Source organism: Balearica regulorum, chromosome 6 (assembly GCF_011004875.1).
Source record: "Balearica regulorum gibbericeps isolate bBalReg1 chromosome 6, bBalReg1.pri, whole genome shotgun sequence".
NCBI classification, from domain to species: Eukaryota; Metazoa; Chordata; class Aves; order Gruiformes; family Gruidae; genus Balearica; species Balearica regulorum.
In genome coordinates, this window is record NC_046189.1 from 8,741,190 (window position 1) to 8,756,552 (window position 15,363).

The following is a 15,363-nucleotide window of genomic DNA, read 5'->3' on the forward strand; positions in this document are numbered from 1 at the left end:
CGCGCTCCCCGGGGCAGGGGTGAAAGGTCGGGGGTTCCGCCGGGGGAAGATGGTGGCGCCGGCGACGCTCCGCGTGGTGCGATGCGGGGGCAGCAGCCTCCACGGCGCCAGGGCCGTCTTCTCCGCCGACTCCAAGTAAGGGGGGCTGGGGCCCGGGCGCCCCGCCTTTGGGCTGGGGCGGGGGGGGGGGGGAAGCTCCGCAGCGGGGGCGGCTGCCGGCCGCCGTCACCGCGGCCTGTCGCTCCCGGGGCTGGTCGGGCCCCTCTCCCGCGGGCGGCGGGGTAACGGCTTTCCTCCTGCCCCGCCAGGTACCTGCTGTGCGCCTCCGGCGACTTCGTGAAGATGTACAGCGTGGCCACCGAGGAGACCCTGCGGGTGATGGGGGGCCACGCCGACCTGGTGACGGGCATCCAGCTCAACCCCCACAACCACATGCAGGTCCGGGGGGGAAGGTCTGGCTCTGGGGGTGCCGGGGGCGCCCCTGCCCCCGCGGCCCGGCTTGTGTGCCTCCGCGGGTGCTGGGGGCTGGCTGGAATTGGAGAACGGCCTGGAAGCGGTTGTAGCATTGTTGGGCTAATGTTTGTCTGGAATCTGCCCGGAGTGGTAAATGTTGTATCTGTTTTCCACCAGAAAAAATTGTGAAGCAGCCCAGAGCTGGTCTGCGTCCTGTATTTTTGATGATTCAGCTGCTCGGAATGGCAGTTCCACTGATCAGTCCTTCAACTGTCAAGCTGTGCTTTTATGTAAAAACTGACTTTGGTATATTCCTTTAACTTACATATTTTATTTTATTTTCCTCAGCTATATTCTTCCTCTCTTGATGGCAGCATTAAGCTGTGGGACTTCATGGATGGGATTCCCATTAAAGTATGTTGAGTTATTCCTGTTGAGCACATGTCCAAATTATTCTTGACCCATTGATAGTAGAATAAGGATTTCTGCAGCTCTTACTGCAAGTGTGCACAAATCACCCTGAGATGTGTCGTTCTGCCATTAACGCAGCCTGAAAACCGTCTGTTTGCGGCACTAGCAGAATGTGGCAATTGGTGTGAAATTCGTGGTGATGCAGATTGTTTTGGGAAAAAGATGGGACGTGTACTGACAGACTGACTTTGCTACTTGCTGCACTTCAGAGTCCGGTGTAGCTCTTGGAGTGGGATATGCTAACAGGAATCGACGTGATGGCTTGAAAATGTGGGCTGCTAACTGCCCTGTTGCTGCCATTTTTTGCTAAATAGAGGCACTTCCCTGTAGGTGGGCCTTCTGTTTTGTATTAGGGGTAAGGTTCCTCCAGGTTTTTCAGTATATCTGATGCCTCATATTTTATCAGTACTCCTTTAACATTTGTGTTAGTCCTTGATAGAATAAAGGTCTTTTTATTTGTCTTAGAATTGAGAATTTTAATTAATACATCAAGGTTTCTTTAAAGCACACGTGTTTTCCTTACTGTAAAAACTTAGCATTATTCACTCTTGAAAACTGAAAAGTGTAGTAATTGTTGACCTCCTTTTTTTTTTTTTTTCAGACTTTCACTGTAGGATCCAAACTTCTGGCACTGTATGCACTTGCTAGTTCTGAGGACTCGGTGTTTGTTGTAATTCCAAAGAGTGGTGAAAGAGGTACCGTATGATAAGCATCATCCTTGTTATCTGTGTCATTCTGTGTCTAAGCTACTGTCATGTCAGTGAATGGTATGCTGCAACAATGTGCTGGAATGTTTTAATTTTGAAAATATTTCTTAAACCTATGACAGATGTCTGTAGTCCTGCATTTTATACCCTTTTTTTCTGTTTTCATTCTGTGACATCTTTTTTTTTTAATATTTGTCTAGAAGAGTATCTGTCTTCACTTTTGAAGCACATACTGCGTGTATCTGATGTTGTAGATGCAATAAATCTTTAAGCAGTGCTTGGCGTGATATAGGGTGTGCTACAGTACTTGAGACTGCTCTTCCACTTTAAGCAGCATTAACATAAGTAGACTTCTCCTATTTAACAGCATGTCTAGATGTTTTTCCCTAGAATTTTGTCTGAAATATAGCTTGACCTTACTCTTACTATACTGTTACAAATGTCACTTCAGAGCAAGAACAAATATTATGCAGCTTTGCTTGGTTTCTGCTTACAGCTGCACTGATATCCACTACCTAGTTTTCAAGCTTCGGTACTATTGTTTGAATCAAAATATCTGAAACAAGTATTTTTTGAAAGTTACTACAAACATTTTCAAACTCAAAACAAATATTGGAAGGTACTAACAGGTTAGGTTTAAGGTAGAAGGGTTGTAAATCGCCCTTGTAAGGGGTGTACATAAACTTGTTCATAAAAGCCTTCTGATAATGGATTTCCTTTGGTCAGATACGTTCCAGCTGGTCTCAGTTAAGCTGACAAAAGCAGCAGGCCAAGATTTGGAAGCCAGCGAGTTGTCGGTGGTCTTGGATGGCGTGGATGCATCACCAAAGCATATTGCATTTGGAAGAGAAGTATATGCACCTTTTGTTTGGTTTTGGTCTTTTTTTTTTCTTCTGTTGGGTGTTGGTTAGGGTTTTTTCCCACTCTCAAATGAACTGTATGCTGTTTATGCTTTTATACAAGGACAGCAGCACTGAATTAGAATTGAAATTACAAGAATCTGTGTAAGACCTATGCTTTCTTTTATTAAAATAAAAGAAACAGCACTTACAATAGGAAAACATTTACTTAACATCACCTTATCTTCAATTTTAAGTACTTTGTTGTGAACATGATTTTTTTTTCTTTCATGTGCAAGAACGTAATTCGTATGTCCTAAGTTGTTGTTTTAATATAACAGGGTGAATATGTGGCATCAGTGAAGGAGGTTAATCTTCAAGTTTATTTTTTTAAACAGAAACAGTTGAACAGGTAAGAATGAAAATGTCAGGTATTGATTCAGTCTGATACACCATAAATGTTTGTTAACTTGTGATGTGTGCACATGTGGGTTTTTTTTTTTTATATGTGTCAGCAACCATTCTGTTTTATGCTGGAGAGGATGTAGCCAATATCTAAGAAGTTTCCCGTAGAGGCAGACAGCAGGGTGCTGCAGTGGCATCGGTAGCTTATGTTTTCAGCTCAGGCATGTTATTTTTTTCAGGTAGATGCTTAGGCTGATGCTCAACCGAAATGAGTGACGTAGTTTGGTCGGGGCCAAAACGGGTGGGGGAGGAAGCGTGAAAGGAGAGAGAGAAGGAAGGAAAAATCTTTCAGCTCAATTGAAGGCAAAGAACTAATGAAATAAAAGAGAAAATTAAATCTGTTGCTCTTCTTTTGGAGGGTGCATGTAACTATAACAAGTTGGAGATGTTGAATTCTGCTGCTCAGAATTATTTTTATGTGCATTAGCTGATCCTTTTGAAGCTTTAGTTATATGAATTGTTTTTTGTTTTTTTAAACAAAGTTACCTTCTTAACTCTTGAAGGTTTTCTGTGAGTACAATGAAGACAAAAAGTGGAAACAATCACTTCACTTGCATAGCGTGCCATCCCACAGAGGACTGTATTGCAACTGGCCATGCTGATGGAAAGATTCGCCTCTGGTACGCACGTTTTGATACATCTGTGTGCCCCATAAACTGAATAGGAATAGGACTTCAATAAAACCTGAGCAAAGCAGTCTAATTCGTCCTTAGCTTTCCCATTTTCAGAAGTCACAATGAGCAAAGAATGGCAAGCCTTGTGCACCTGCAGTACTGACATTGACTTCAGGGTACAGCTTCAGTTTAATGTAAAATGGGAAAATGTTCCTGTTAAGCTGTGCTCTGCAATCTAAACTCTATTTGAAAAAATAACGCAGGAGCTGCTGAAATAACTCTTTATGGGCAAATAGAGTCCTAGGGAGAGCATGCTAGTGGAACTGCGTGGTTCAGAACAGTATGCTGGCCAAGTTGCTCTGCAGCATCGAGTTGCTCAGAACGTGTCTACGATGTGCGGTGTGCACCAGGAACGCTCTGAAGACCTGCTGGCATGGTTCCTTCCCTTCCTTTGCATCACTTGAGCATGCAAAAAAATGTAGTCTGGAAGTTAGAGGAGAGGATACTTGGATTAAATTCAGTATTTCCTTTCGTTTGCTCTGTTGTTGATGATACACTTAAAAAACTGTTCTATTCTACCCCACATAGGAGGAATTTCTGCCACAAGAAAGAGTACACATTTTCCACACTGCACTGGCATCATGACACTGTCATGGATCTAGCTTTTTCTATGGAGGGTGAGTAAAAAAACCAAAACACAACCCTCCTCCCTTCCCCCCAAAAAACCCAAACAAACCTTTCAAAGGCAAACAGTTGCAGCAGAGAGGGAAAAATCAATAGAAGTTTGAGTTTGTCCACTTACAAATAAATTAATTTATAGAATTTTAAAAATGTCCAGGAAGGATCTGAAATAAAAATGGAAGCAGTTGTTACTTTTTAATATATTTTGATTGGCATTCATAATGTCAAATATCTACCTTCTGTGGTAGAATGTAAAATCTAACCCCTCCTTTTACCTCTTTCTTTTTTTCTTTTTTTTTTTTCCCCCAGCCCCCTTCATCAGAAATACTGATGAGTTCTTGCCAGAGTTTTACTTGCATCCAAATAAAATAAGCCAGTCTCGTCCAAGCTTAAACTTAGTGGCAAAAACACAGTTAACTTTTATCTGAATTGTGTGATCTGAACTATTCTCCTTAGGATATTTCTTACTGCAAAGTACTTCTCCTAGAAGAACAGTTCAGCTATATTCTAACACAAATACTCGCTGATTCAGAAAGTAATGGAATCTACTACTCCCAAAGCATTGTTTAAATTTTGCTGTAGGCACAAATTCTTGCTACTTAATGCAGGTTTCTCTAGCAATATAACATGGGATAATGAGAAGTATATCTATGTGTATTGCCCAAGCTAGATATGAGGAATAATTGCTTTGTATGTGATGGTTTAAGAAAGGTTTTTGAGAAATGTTTGTTTGTCTGTCTGTCATTGCAAACACATATGCTGATGATTTTTGGTTTTTTTTTTTAACCAAAACTTATAACTGCATTTTTATTACTGGAAAAGGAACCAGCTTGCTGAGTGGTGGAGTTGAGTCTGTTCTAGTTCTGTGGCACAATGAATCAGACCGTCAGAAGGATTTCCTTCCTCGTTTGGGATCTGCTATTGAGTACATCTCCATGTCATCTGATGGTGCGCTCTGTTGCACCTTGCATACAGACAACAGTAAGCCAAAACATATTTTCAGTATCACTTAATGCAAAATGGAATGCAAATCTGTATGAACTCTTTGTTAATTTCAGATTAATTAACTAGATAACTACAAAAAAGTTCAATATTGACCTGAAATAACAGATGCTTGAAGTGATCTTTTGCTCTTTCATCAGTTCTGTGAATTTGCCTGACGACTGCTGTAACTTGGCTTTCCACCTTGACGTAGGGGTATCATAAATTGGGAAAAGATAAGTTTATAGGATTAAGTACAGTTGGTTAAGGTCTTTTCCCCACCACAAGATGCAGTTACATTGCAGAAGCCTTTTGCAAGACTTTATCTGCTTTTCTTTTCAGGAATTACAATAATCAACAGCAACCTAAGATTTTGCAAAAGTATCCAAGGGCTAATCAAAAGTAAGTGCTGTAAAATCTATCCTCCACTTAGAGGGCAGAATGTTACTTCCTATCTTGGGTCATTTCTCATCTTATTTTTGTTTCCAGGTACGGATGTCAAGACTGGTCTAGTGGTTGATCCTAGAACCAAAGCTTTAGTCCTGAATGGAGAGCCTGGCCACTTGCAGTTCTATTGTCTCCAAAGTGACCAACAGCTGTTCAGTGTAAGTTGGACAGGCTTGTACTAAAACTTATTCAATTAAGTAAGTTATGCATCAGAATTTATTTGAAGACTTCGTATGGCAAACAGGAAAAAACCCAACATCTACACTGCAAGGCTGGAGTCCAAGCTGAGATGTTTTCAGCTTTATCGCAAACTACTTCTACTTGTTAAGTGTAGTTGAATGTTGACAGTTGAATAAATACTTCAAAACAATGTGCTGTTCCTGTTAAATGTAAAACATTTCTAGGTAAAATCGCTCTAAAATAGCTTTTTTTCTTCTTATTTTTTCTTCCTTCCTACGCTTAGCATTATTGTGGAACGTACATGCCTTAATTACGCTTCCCCTGCATTTTTTTTTTATGTCATAGCCCAGTCAGTTCTAATCTGTGCTTTCAGAACATCCTTTCTCTATGGTTTTATAAGTGATATCTCTACATCTACACTTGAAATTTGAAATTTAATTTTGGTCTTGTTTTGCAGTTGGATATTGTACAACGACAATACATTCATCAGGCAGGTTTAAACCAAGCTGACCTGGTAAAAGTTGCGTTTAGTGCACAAGGCAAGTGGTTAGCAACAGTAGAAGAGAGAGAAGAAGTAAGTGACCCTGAGTTACAGCTGAAGTTGTGGTTCTATGATGAAGAAACACAAAGGTAATGATAATAGAGCTGTCCTTCAAGGTGTCAAAATCTATCTTAAGTATCACACAAATATTTACACATACTTTGTCTTGCAAAGTTTTTCCAAATCAACTAATAAAATTCTAGGGAATACCCTAGGGAGAGTTTATCATGCATGCTACATGCATTTGAAACAGCAAACAAAGTTTAAGTAAATACAGACTGGAAGTAATTGCCCTGAGTTTAATTTATTTACATTAATCAGACAGGCTATTTTAACCATGGGACTTAAATTTGCGTATGTACTTGGTATTAAAAATCATGGACTTGACGGAATGGTTCTATAGATTGTTCTGTTTTCCCACCTCTGTCTAATTCCTCATTAATTGATTAGTCCTTTTAGGGTACAGAAGATTCTGACTTTATTGTGGATTTTTTTTTTTTTTTTTTAGCTGACTTACACATCTGGTTCATACACTTTCCCTGGTTTTCTTATGTACCAAAAAAAAAAAGCCTATAAATTATTTTCTTAAAGAAGAAACAAAGTAAAATAAAACTGGTCTGTGTAGTAGCTATATGACTGGTTGTCTAAATACTGGAAGGACTGCCCAGAGTTCAGGCTGAGTATTTGGGAGTGACGCTTGCTTAGTGATAATCCTTTCTCAGGGCTGGGCTACAACCTCTGTTGCTGTATTGACGTGATTAGGGAAATCCAATCTGTAAATGTGATACCATTTACCTATGTAATTAGACAGAATTTTGTGATTCCTCTTTTCCCTGCCCTTTCCAGAATCATCTTAAACTGAAATCTTCCACAAGTTCAAAGTGAAATAAAATAGCAAGCTTCTGTCTTCTTTTCCTATAGCTTTAAGCTGAATACTAGAATAAATATGCCCCACGAGGACCACATAACAGACATGTGCTTTCGTGACATGGATGAATTGGAAGATGACTCTCTGATATTGGTAACATCTGGCAGAGATTGTGTGTTTAAAGTCTGGGTGATGGTAGAAGATACTGATCCAGAGGGTAAGTATGATCAAAACATAACTTACTCTTACTTCCCACTTTGTAACATACTATAGAAATTCTGACCCTAACTTCACCCTTTCAGAACTGGGTTCTCCAGTCCCATGCATTTATCCGTTTCTGCTGTTGCACAGAGTAGTGCGTTCTCCTGAGCACCTTCTATGGTGGAGTTCTCTCATAGTCTTGCAATATTATGGATTGATTATGGAGGTCCCTGAAATAGCAAAAACCTTCCCGAGCCTGCTGCAGAAGGGGATGGCAGCCTGCGTTGATTGTTTAACGGGTTGTTTGTGGTAATGATTTTTCCGTGCTGGGAAAATGGATTTTTGTCATTCCTCTGGGTAGTCTTTTTATTTGAGGCTTCTGCTCAAGGGAGCAGGATGCAGCAATGTGTTACTCTGGTTTAGTTGCCACAGTGGAAAATAATAGCACTTTGCCATTCTGCAGCTCCACCACTTCAGTTCCTTTTCTGAACATCCTTCCTTCCCGTTAGATATTTGAATGTCCTAGAATGGGTATTTAGGATCCACTTCCAAGATACCTAAGTAACTAAATCTCACCTCTCAAAATGCATGCTGATGTTCATATGTTTCAAACAGAACATCTGAAGGATGTGTATTACCCAAAATACAAAAGATTTCCCCCTTCTTAATTTCCTTTTACTTAAATGTTATTACTGTGCCAGGCACACTTATGTGAGCTGGGACTTTCCTGCCACTTGGGTGTCTTATCTTTTCATGTTCCCAAATACACGTGGTGGTGGTCTTGCTGAACTGCTTGCAGTTTAGTAACACGTTTGTGTGTTCATGGGCAGGTGAGAACATGTTCACAAGTACTTTTCAACTACTGAGGTTTCTATTTGACAAACTTAGGTTGCCAAATTGACTTTCTCTTTCCAAGCTGTTTGTTCCTCAGCAGTGGGTGCTCATGAGAAGGAAAACAAAAGCCTGTATTCATTTACTAGGATTTATGCATATATTTACTTCATAGCAACTCCCTCAATGGGATCTGATTGTAAATGATTCTAAGCCTAGATGATATCTTAATGAGCAGATACTTCCATCTTGAGGACAGTGTGGGCTGAGGCTGAAACCTAATGGGGTCCCTTTTCCTTCAACAAGGTAGTTTTGTATCTGCAGACTGGCCTCATCAGGGGTTTTTTGTGTGTGTGTTTGTTTTTAAGTGACTATACAGAGTTCTATTTCATGGCATCTGTAAAAGTACAAATTAGTGCTGACTCCTGTGGTGTATTTGCCCAGTGGGGCAGGGTAGGAATGCTCAGGTAGAAAGACTCAACGTGCTGCAGGCTTCTGTGCAGCAAATAATAATAAACTTAACTAGTTTTGATGTGGAATATTCTCTGGCATGGTTTTATTTGCAGCAGATCTCTCGGTGTGCCTCTAGATGGTGCCGTGCAGTTTAAAGTAGTGAATTGTTTCTGCCTTTTTTTACAGGCAGTTCTTTTAATCATCAACTCATAGCCATTATATAAAGGATATCTTAGCATAGGGTGAACTTATTTTCCTTTCTTTCTTCATCCTACTCGTATGTTTCAAAAGCATGCTGTATGAATTTGTTTAATGTTATATGGTAAGTACACCGCTTTGCTTCTGTTTGTTTTTATGGTGATTATCACCAATGGGAAAGGTATCCCACCTGAATGCACTGGCAGCTTAAGCAAGACAAGGAAGCGTGCTGATGGGTCACTTCATGATCCTCAAACTTTATGTAAATGAACCATGAGCTTTGTTGGACACAAATGCAACCTGTGTTCAAATTTTTCATAATGCTTTTGTTCTTGCTACAGTTTTAAAAGAACAGTATGTTTCAAAACACTAAATGTTGAATCTACTTCAGTATCTTTTTTTATCTGACTTTTGCCTATTTGAGAGCACAGTTAACATAATTGGCAGAGTAAACATGAATATTGTACCATATCAGCCTCAGGATTCACTGTTCAGATGCAAAACTGAGGACAAATGGAAAACCTACTAGATGTTTCTTGTACTAGAACAGGGCAGATTCTCTGTACCCCTTAAAAATGTAAGCCTCCTAAAACAAAGCTCTCCTGCTCATCAGCCTGTTTTGCAGCCCTAATACTTGAATTCTTTCTTCAGGTACAGGCTTGAATTAACTACCTTGTTTATTCAATGCAGCACAGCAACGTGTGAGCTGGAGCTGTGACTTTGTAGGCAGCTACCACAACTACCAAGCTACTAACTGCTGCTTCTCAGAAGATGGCTCTTTGCTTGCTGTTAGCTTTGAAGAAACTGTCACTGTATGGGATTCAGTTACTTGGGATCTTAAGTGTACGTTTTGCCATCCACCTGGAAAAATAAGGTATGATTTTCATCTGGCTTTTTACATGTGTCTTGAACTCTTGGAACAGAAAGAATCAATTCATAGTAGTCCAAGACCTTGTCTGTGTTCATATAAACATTGAGTTTAACAGTCTTAAGTTCACACATAGAAAAAGACTGTAAAATGGCTTTTAGGTGGCTGGTAACTTGCTGTTAAAAATAGTAAGATCAAGCTTTGCAGTTTCATCTTCTTTCTTAAAAGTTCTGTACCTCCCATGCTCAAATCTGCATCACTGGGCACACAGTAGTGTGTTGACAGCCGTTCTCTTTTTCCCCATTACTCTAGGGATGAATCAAAGTACGGAAAAGTATAAATATAAGAAGTTTGTGCTTTGTTCACATACACATGCATACAAATAGAAATAATAAACCATAAAGCCATATTGACCTTAACTGCATTGTAAAATATGTATCTTGATCCTTGCTAACTTCTGTTCGAAAATCCGTATTTGCCTGGCAGACTGTCCCAGCATGGTTCATTGTGTGCTGTCATAAGGCATCTTGAAGGTTTAGATACTGTTCTGTTGTGTAAGGATAATGAGGAATGGCATAGGTAGAGATAAGAGACGCAAAGAATAGAACAGCCTTACTGTGCAAGTATACAGCAGTTTCTGATCCAGGTAAAGTATCATTTTTTTCATGATAATCTTGGAAAAATAGGGCAATAGGTGACTCGTTGGTTCATCTACTTAATATCTGTGCCAGATCTCTGTATCTAAACAATTTCTGAAACAGGAAGATGCTATAAACCTACTATGGCATTCTCTCTCAGTGCTAAGGTTTTTCTAACTGCTTCTCAAACTTGTTTCTCAAAGTCATTAACTGCAGTAATGTTAGGGGTACTTCATATACCCGTTTCCAGGAAACACCTAAAATGAAAAGCAAAACATGGCACGGTCACGATATTTTAAAGACATAAAGAATCACAGAAAGATACAGAGATTTCCTGCTTCCATGTTTTTGTGTGTATGCGTGTAAGCTTTTCTTTCATGTGATCAAGTCCAATTTATTTATACTGGTCCTCTAAGATTAGAAATTGAGAAACATGAGTCTAAAACTGGTCTGCAGGAAAATTGTGGGAGGTATGTCAGCAACATTTTTACTTTATCTATGGAGAAGACTTCCCTTGACAGCTTGGCACAGTGGCAAGCTTTTCCCAGGCAGCTGCTTCTTTTGTAGCCCTTACTATATGCTATATTAAAAGGAAATCAATTACTCTAGGACTGTATTAGTTGCATAACTTCCAAGGGCTGTGTTTTAATAGAGAATGCTTAGACCAATAATAGGAATTCTTTAATTATGGAATTTATGTTCCAGTCCCAATGTGAACACTTAGTAGTACTGATGGGTTCGTAACTTAAGTGCTTAAAATCACTCCTTGAAAGGAGAATGTTGTAGGAACGTGTCATCCTTATAGATTTATGCATACTTTTAAATCTCCCAGACCTATCTGGTGGTAGTGTGTGAAGTTTCATGCCACTACAGGTGAAAGCAAAAAAGAAACTTCTGATTTAAATATCAGAACTAAATCTTAAATGAATGCTTTTGTGACTTGTGAATCATTACTACATAGAGAAACAAAGATGAAATCTGAAGGTCATTAACTTGTTTTGACTTTTTACCTCTGTAGGAACATCTGCTTTGGGAGACTAACATGTTCCAAGTACCTTATTGGTGCCACTGATTATGGCTTTCTGTGTTGCTGGAACCTGCTCAGTTGTGCATGTAAGATCAGCTTAAATGTATGCTGGAGTGGTAACGTTTAACACTTGAATTTCCTGTGAAACCTTAAAATAATTCTAGTTTGATTCTAAGTGAAGCTGCATGCCTCTTCCAGAGGTTAAGGCCCCGCCTGTCGTTCCCATTTGACCTTTCATTTGGCAAAGTAGTGTGATAGAACTGAATGCTGCCTTTTCACGTCTGGCTGTTGCTGTGTTTGCCTTTCAGTGGAATGGAGTGCCCACCTCAACGTCTTAGTTCTGCAACCTGATCCCCTTTCCGAACATATTGCTGCTATTTCGTGGCTCTCAAAAGAGTCCAGCTGTAAGTACAAAGGTTTCTTTGACAAGTAATAGTCAGTGGAATTTAAAACTGTGAAAGCGTAATTTCTAGAAGAGGTTTTCTTAGAATTCAGCCCCATGAAAGCTGTAAGACAGACTTGAGTCTGTGTTTGCACCTGTGGAAAGCTGAGCCATGTCTGACAGTAGCAGTCAGTAATGCATGCTGGTTCCCCATCTCTTCTTCCAACAGTTAGTTTGTGGTGCAGGATACAGCACAGCATTAACCACGTTCTCTGGGTGAGGATCTCGAATGTTCTTGACCCTCTCCTGTAAATGCAAACCTGTGGTTGAACTGCTGAACTAGCTATGTTCTACAGCTTTGACTACAAATTAGGGTTACTCTTCCTAGAGCTATGGCTCTACAGAAGGGTTAATTTCCAGGTATGTTCTCTGGATTGGAATACTGTGAAAGGTATCTTCTACTATGCAGTAGGGTTATCCAATTATAATTCCTGCAAACTAGTGCTTAAAGGCAATCCTGTGCAGCCCTTACTGGCTGTGATACACAGGGCTTTGACAGCTATCCAGAAAGGTAAAAATTTCATGATTTACAGAGAAGACATTCTTGGTTTTCCAGTGTTTGTGTTTAAACCAAATGAGCCGCGGCCAATCTATATCCAGAGAAACCTTTGTAAAGAAAAGATCCAGTTCGCTGCCTTTGTTCCAAGAGACGAACCTGAAACGATTGGCTCAGAAAAATACCTTTGGCTAAGAAGATCCCAATTATTTTTTCTTACGGATACACAAGTAAGAAATAGTGATTGGCAGGTGGTTCCTGGGGGAAAAAGTATTTTCCTGAATGTGAATTGACATAAATTCAGAGTTCTGCTGTTGAGTGTAAGAGGTTTAGGTTTTTTGTTGGTTTGGGGTTTTTTTTATTATTTCAAGGCAGCGTAACCCATGCTTTCTTCTTTATTAAAAGCTTTCAACCGCCAAAACAGGTTAAGTTCAAAATTGATTATTTACTGGTGTTCTACTGCTGATAGTTTCTGCTGCCTCATTCGTACAAGAAACTAGATAATTTGGGAACATTGCTTATGCTGTTTCACTCAAGAAGCTGTATCGTTGCTGATTATCCACATATTTAATGATATTCCATTTTCCCTGTAACATGTGGGTGGGTGGTTTTTTGTTTGTTTTCCCAAAAAGTCTATAGAGATCCTCTAGCTCCATTCCCGCTTCCTCTCAGTCTCTTTATAAAATAAAGAGGAAGAAATGTGTTTGCCTCTTCCACTTGACTGACAAAAGCTTTTGGGCCAGTTGGAAGCTTCTGTAGGCAAGGTATGGAAATATGGAAAGCAAGTTTCATGTACTATAACTGTTACATCATCCTGTATTTTAGGAGCTAATGACGCTTAGCACGAAGTCCCTAGAAGAAAGGCTTACTCCATCAAGCAAACAGGTACCTGTTACAGAAGTTCTGACAGAGATGTACAGAGCAGCTCAAAATTCTTTTGGAGTTGTTTGTCAGATTCCAATTCCCTTCTGTCATGAAAATGCTTGTCAGATCTTTAGATGGAGTCTTAGGCCCTTAGCTGAAGGGGCAGCAATCTGTATTTGCTTCTTTTTTGGCAGACGTGCTGTTTGTAAAAACCTTTAAAAAAAAAAAAAAAGTATTAGTAAGCTCCTCCTTTTCTTATTTCCCCTGAACAAAAAAATGATACTTTTCTAAAAGGATTCAGGTTACACAAATGAAGTAAAACCATTTGATATTTGAATAAGCTTTTGCCTTATCTTGGTTTCTTCAACACTTGGAACCTTGAGTGTAGCCCGAACTGCGCTTTCTGGTGCGGATGAACAGTTGTCAGTCACTTGTGACTTATCTGGGAGAAGGAATTTCAAAAGTACATTCCAGTATGTACTTCTGTGGAGAAGTAGTCTGAGAAATTCAGTCCTTCTGAAGAAGCGTTTGTACCCACTGAACAGAATTCATGTTGAAGAAGCGTTTCGTACCCACTGAACAGAATAAACCTGTAGCACTTGATTGATTTGGTTGGTTAGATAAAATAGGTCAAAGTAGAAGTTAGGATCTTTCTAATACAAAATCCAATGGGAATGTGGTCATAAGCAATCAGTTTCTTTGGAGGGTGGGGGAATACTTTAGTACTCAGATTAAGGTATATTTATCTAGGAAAATGCCAGAAGGGAAGCTGCCATGTTTTGCTTCCAGTTGCATAATTAAATCACTCAGCAGATTATCTTTTAGCCATAAGTGGAATCTGAAAGCCATACTTAGTTTTTCTGGCACATGCACCAATGTCCACGTTGGGAAGTTAATGGGTACGTCAACCAAGTAAAACGTGTTGTCCTTGAATCCAGATCCTGGAGAGTTTTATTACCTCTGTGCAGGACTCTCTTGGGATGCCTGACACAGAATGAGTAGAGAGAGCCGTATGGCTCAGTTGAGTTAAATTCGAGTGCAGAATTTTGTCACCTAGGTTGATTCTGAATTTTGGTAACTCAAAATAAGATAGAACTTAGATTTATGACACTAAAATTCTACTTAAAACTTTCACCTTTTTCAAGCTGGCAGTAGAAGAAAGTCTTCCTGTGACCCCATTTAGCTTGCTGTTGGGAAAGCACAGACGTCAGCAATCACAAGAGGGTACAAACCTTGGAAAACTAGTTGTTCATAATAAGCATGAGCAAGATTCACCTGCTGTCAAAGAGGTAGGAGTAATTACAGTAAGTGTACAAACAAAATACTGACAAACAAAAGCTTTCATAAAGCTGCTGTTTTATCTTTTCAGCTTTTGCACACTCCAGCACATGTTTTGCCATCTGCTTCCTTCCTCTGTCCTATATTTATTAATTCATTGCTCATCTCCAAAGAAAACAAAAGGTAAGAAAAATTGAAGAACTCTTCTCAGTTATTAAACTTAGTTTAAATTATGTACATCTTTGTTTAAAGTGTAAAAGCGGTTTTCCAAGGCTCTTCATTCTTCTGTTGACATAAGTAAGCAGAACACTTTATTGTGGCAAGATTTTTTTTAAAACTATTCAGTTTCTGGGAGATACAGGGACTGGCTGTTTAGTCTGTTGGGTCTTTTGTTGCTGTTGTTTGCCATAATGTGCTCATACACAAAGTGCTGCCTTTGGTACTCAAATGTTCTTTATGAATTTAACTTTATTCCAGGACTTTAATGTTCTTAGTGGTATTTTTGGATAAATGTCAGATTCTCAACTTTATTTGGTATTATGATGACTTGCTGCATAATTCTTCATTCAGGTTTCTAGATACACCAAGAAGTTAGTCCTTAGGTTTAATCTTAACAACTTGTTTAGAACTCAAATTTGATTCCTATTTAAGCCACAAAATGTGACTGTATATTGTGAACAGAGTTAGCTAAACTTGTCTTGCAATGCATTAATCCCAGGGTAGTTTGATAGGTACTTAATGTATTGTAGGTTGTTTCTCTGAGATCGATGTGTGCGTCAAGAAGATGAATGCAGTCACAGGGGTTATGACTGCACTCTTG

At 39.5% G+C, this 15,363-nt stretch overlaps 1 protein-coding gene and 1 long non-coding RNA gene across 4 annotated transcripts in view; one reads left to right on the forward strand and one right to left on the reverse strand.

Moving 5' to 3' along the window:
- The window catches only part of WDR75 (WD repeat domain 75), a 16,977-nt gene continuing 1,614 nt past the window's right edge, over positions 1–15,363 (forward strand). Inside the window, exons 1-20 of the mRNA XM_075756151.1 lie at positions 1–135; positions 309–438; positions 802–867; positions 1,526–1,619; positions 2,358–2,482; positions 2,812–2,882; positions 3,439–3,555; positions 4,138–4,226; positions 5,053–5,211; positions 5,554–5,613; positions 5,701–5,816; positions 6,296–6,468; positions 7,301–7,464; positions 9,621–9,804; positions 11,455–11,549; positions 11,772–11,867; positions 12,462–12,631; positions 13,227–13,286; positions 14,411–14,554; positions 14,635–14,726. Coding sequence (XP_075612266.1) covers positions 50–135; positions 309–438; positions 802–867; positions 1,526–1,619; positions 2,358–2,482; positions 2,812–2,882; positions 3,439–3,555; positions 4,138–4,226; positions 5,053–5,211; positions 5,554–5,613; positions 5,701–5,816; positions 6,296–6,468; positions 7,301–7,464; positions 9,621–9,804; positions 11,455–11,549; positions 11,772–11,867; positions 12,462–12,631; positions 13,227–13,286; positions 14,411–14,554; positions 14,635–14,726 — 2,291 coding nt within the window. The 5' untranslated portion in view covers positions 1–49. The remainder of the gene's footprint in view (positions 136–308; positions 439–801; positions 868–1,525; positions 1,620–2,357; positions 2,483–2,811; positions 2,883–3,438; positions 3,556–4,137; positions 4,227–5,052; positions 5,212–5,553; positions 5,614–5,700; positions 5,817–6,295; positions 6,469–7,300; positions 7,465–9,620; positions 9,805–11,454; positions 11,550–11,771; positions 11,868–12,461; positions 12,632–13,226; positions 13,287–14,410; positions 14,555–14,634; positions 14,727–15,363) is intronic.
- The window catches only part of LOC142602324 (uncharacterized), a 19,669-nt gene continuing 14,237 nt past the window's right edge, over positions 9,932–15,363 (reverse strand). For 2 of the 3 annotated variants that reach the window (XR_012836025.1, XR_012836023.1), the window contains one exon: positions 10,375–10,693. This is a non-coding gene — a long non-coding RNA (uncharacterized LOC142602324). Of the gene's footprint in view, positions 10,107–10,374; positions 10,694–15,363 lie in introns of those variants that run through there. The other variant, XR_012836024.1, reaches the window with a different exon arrangement.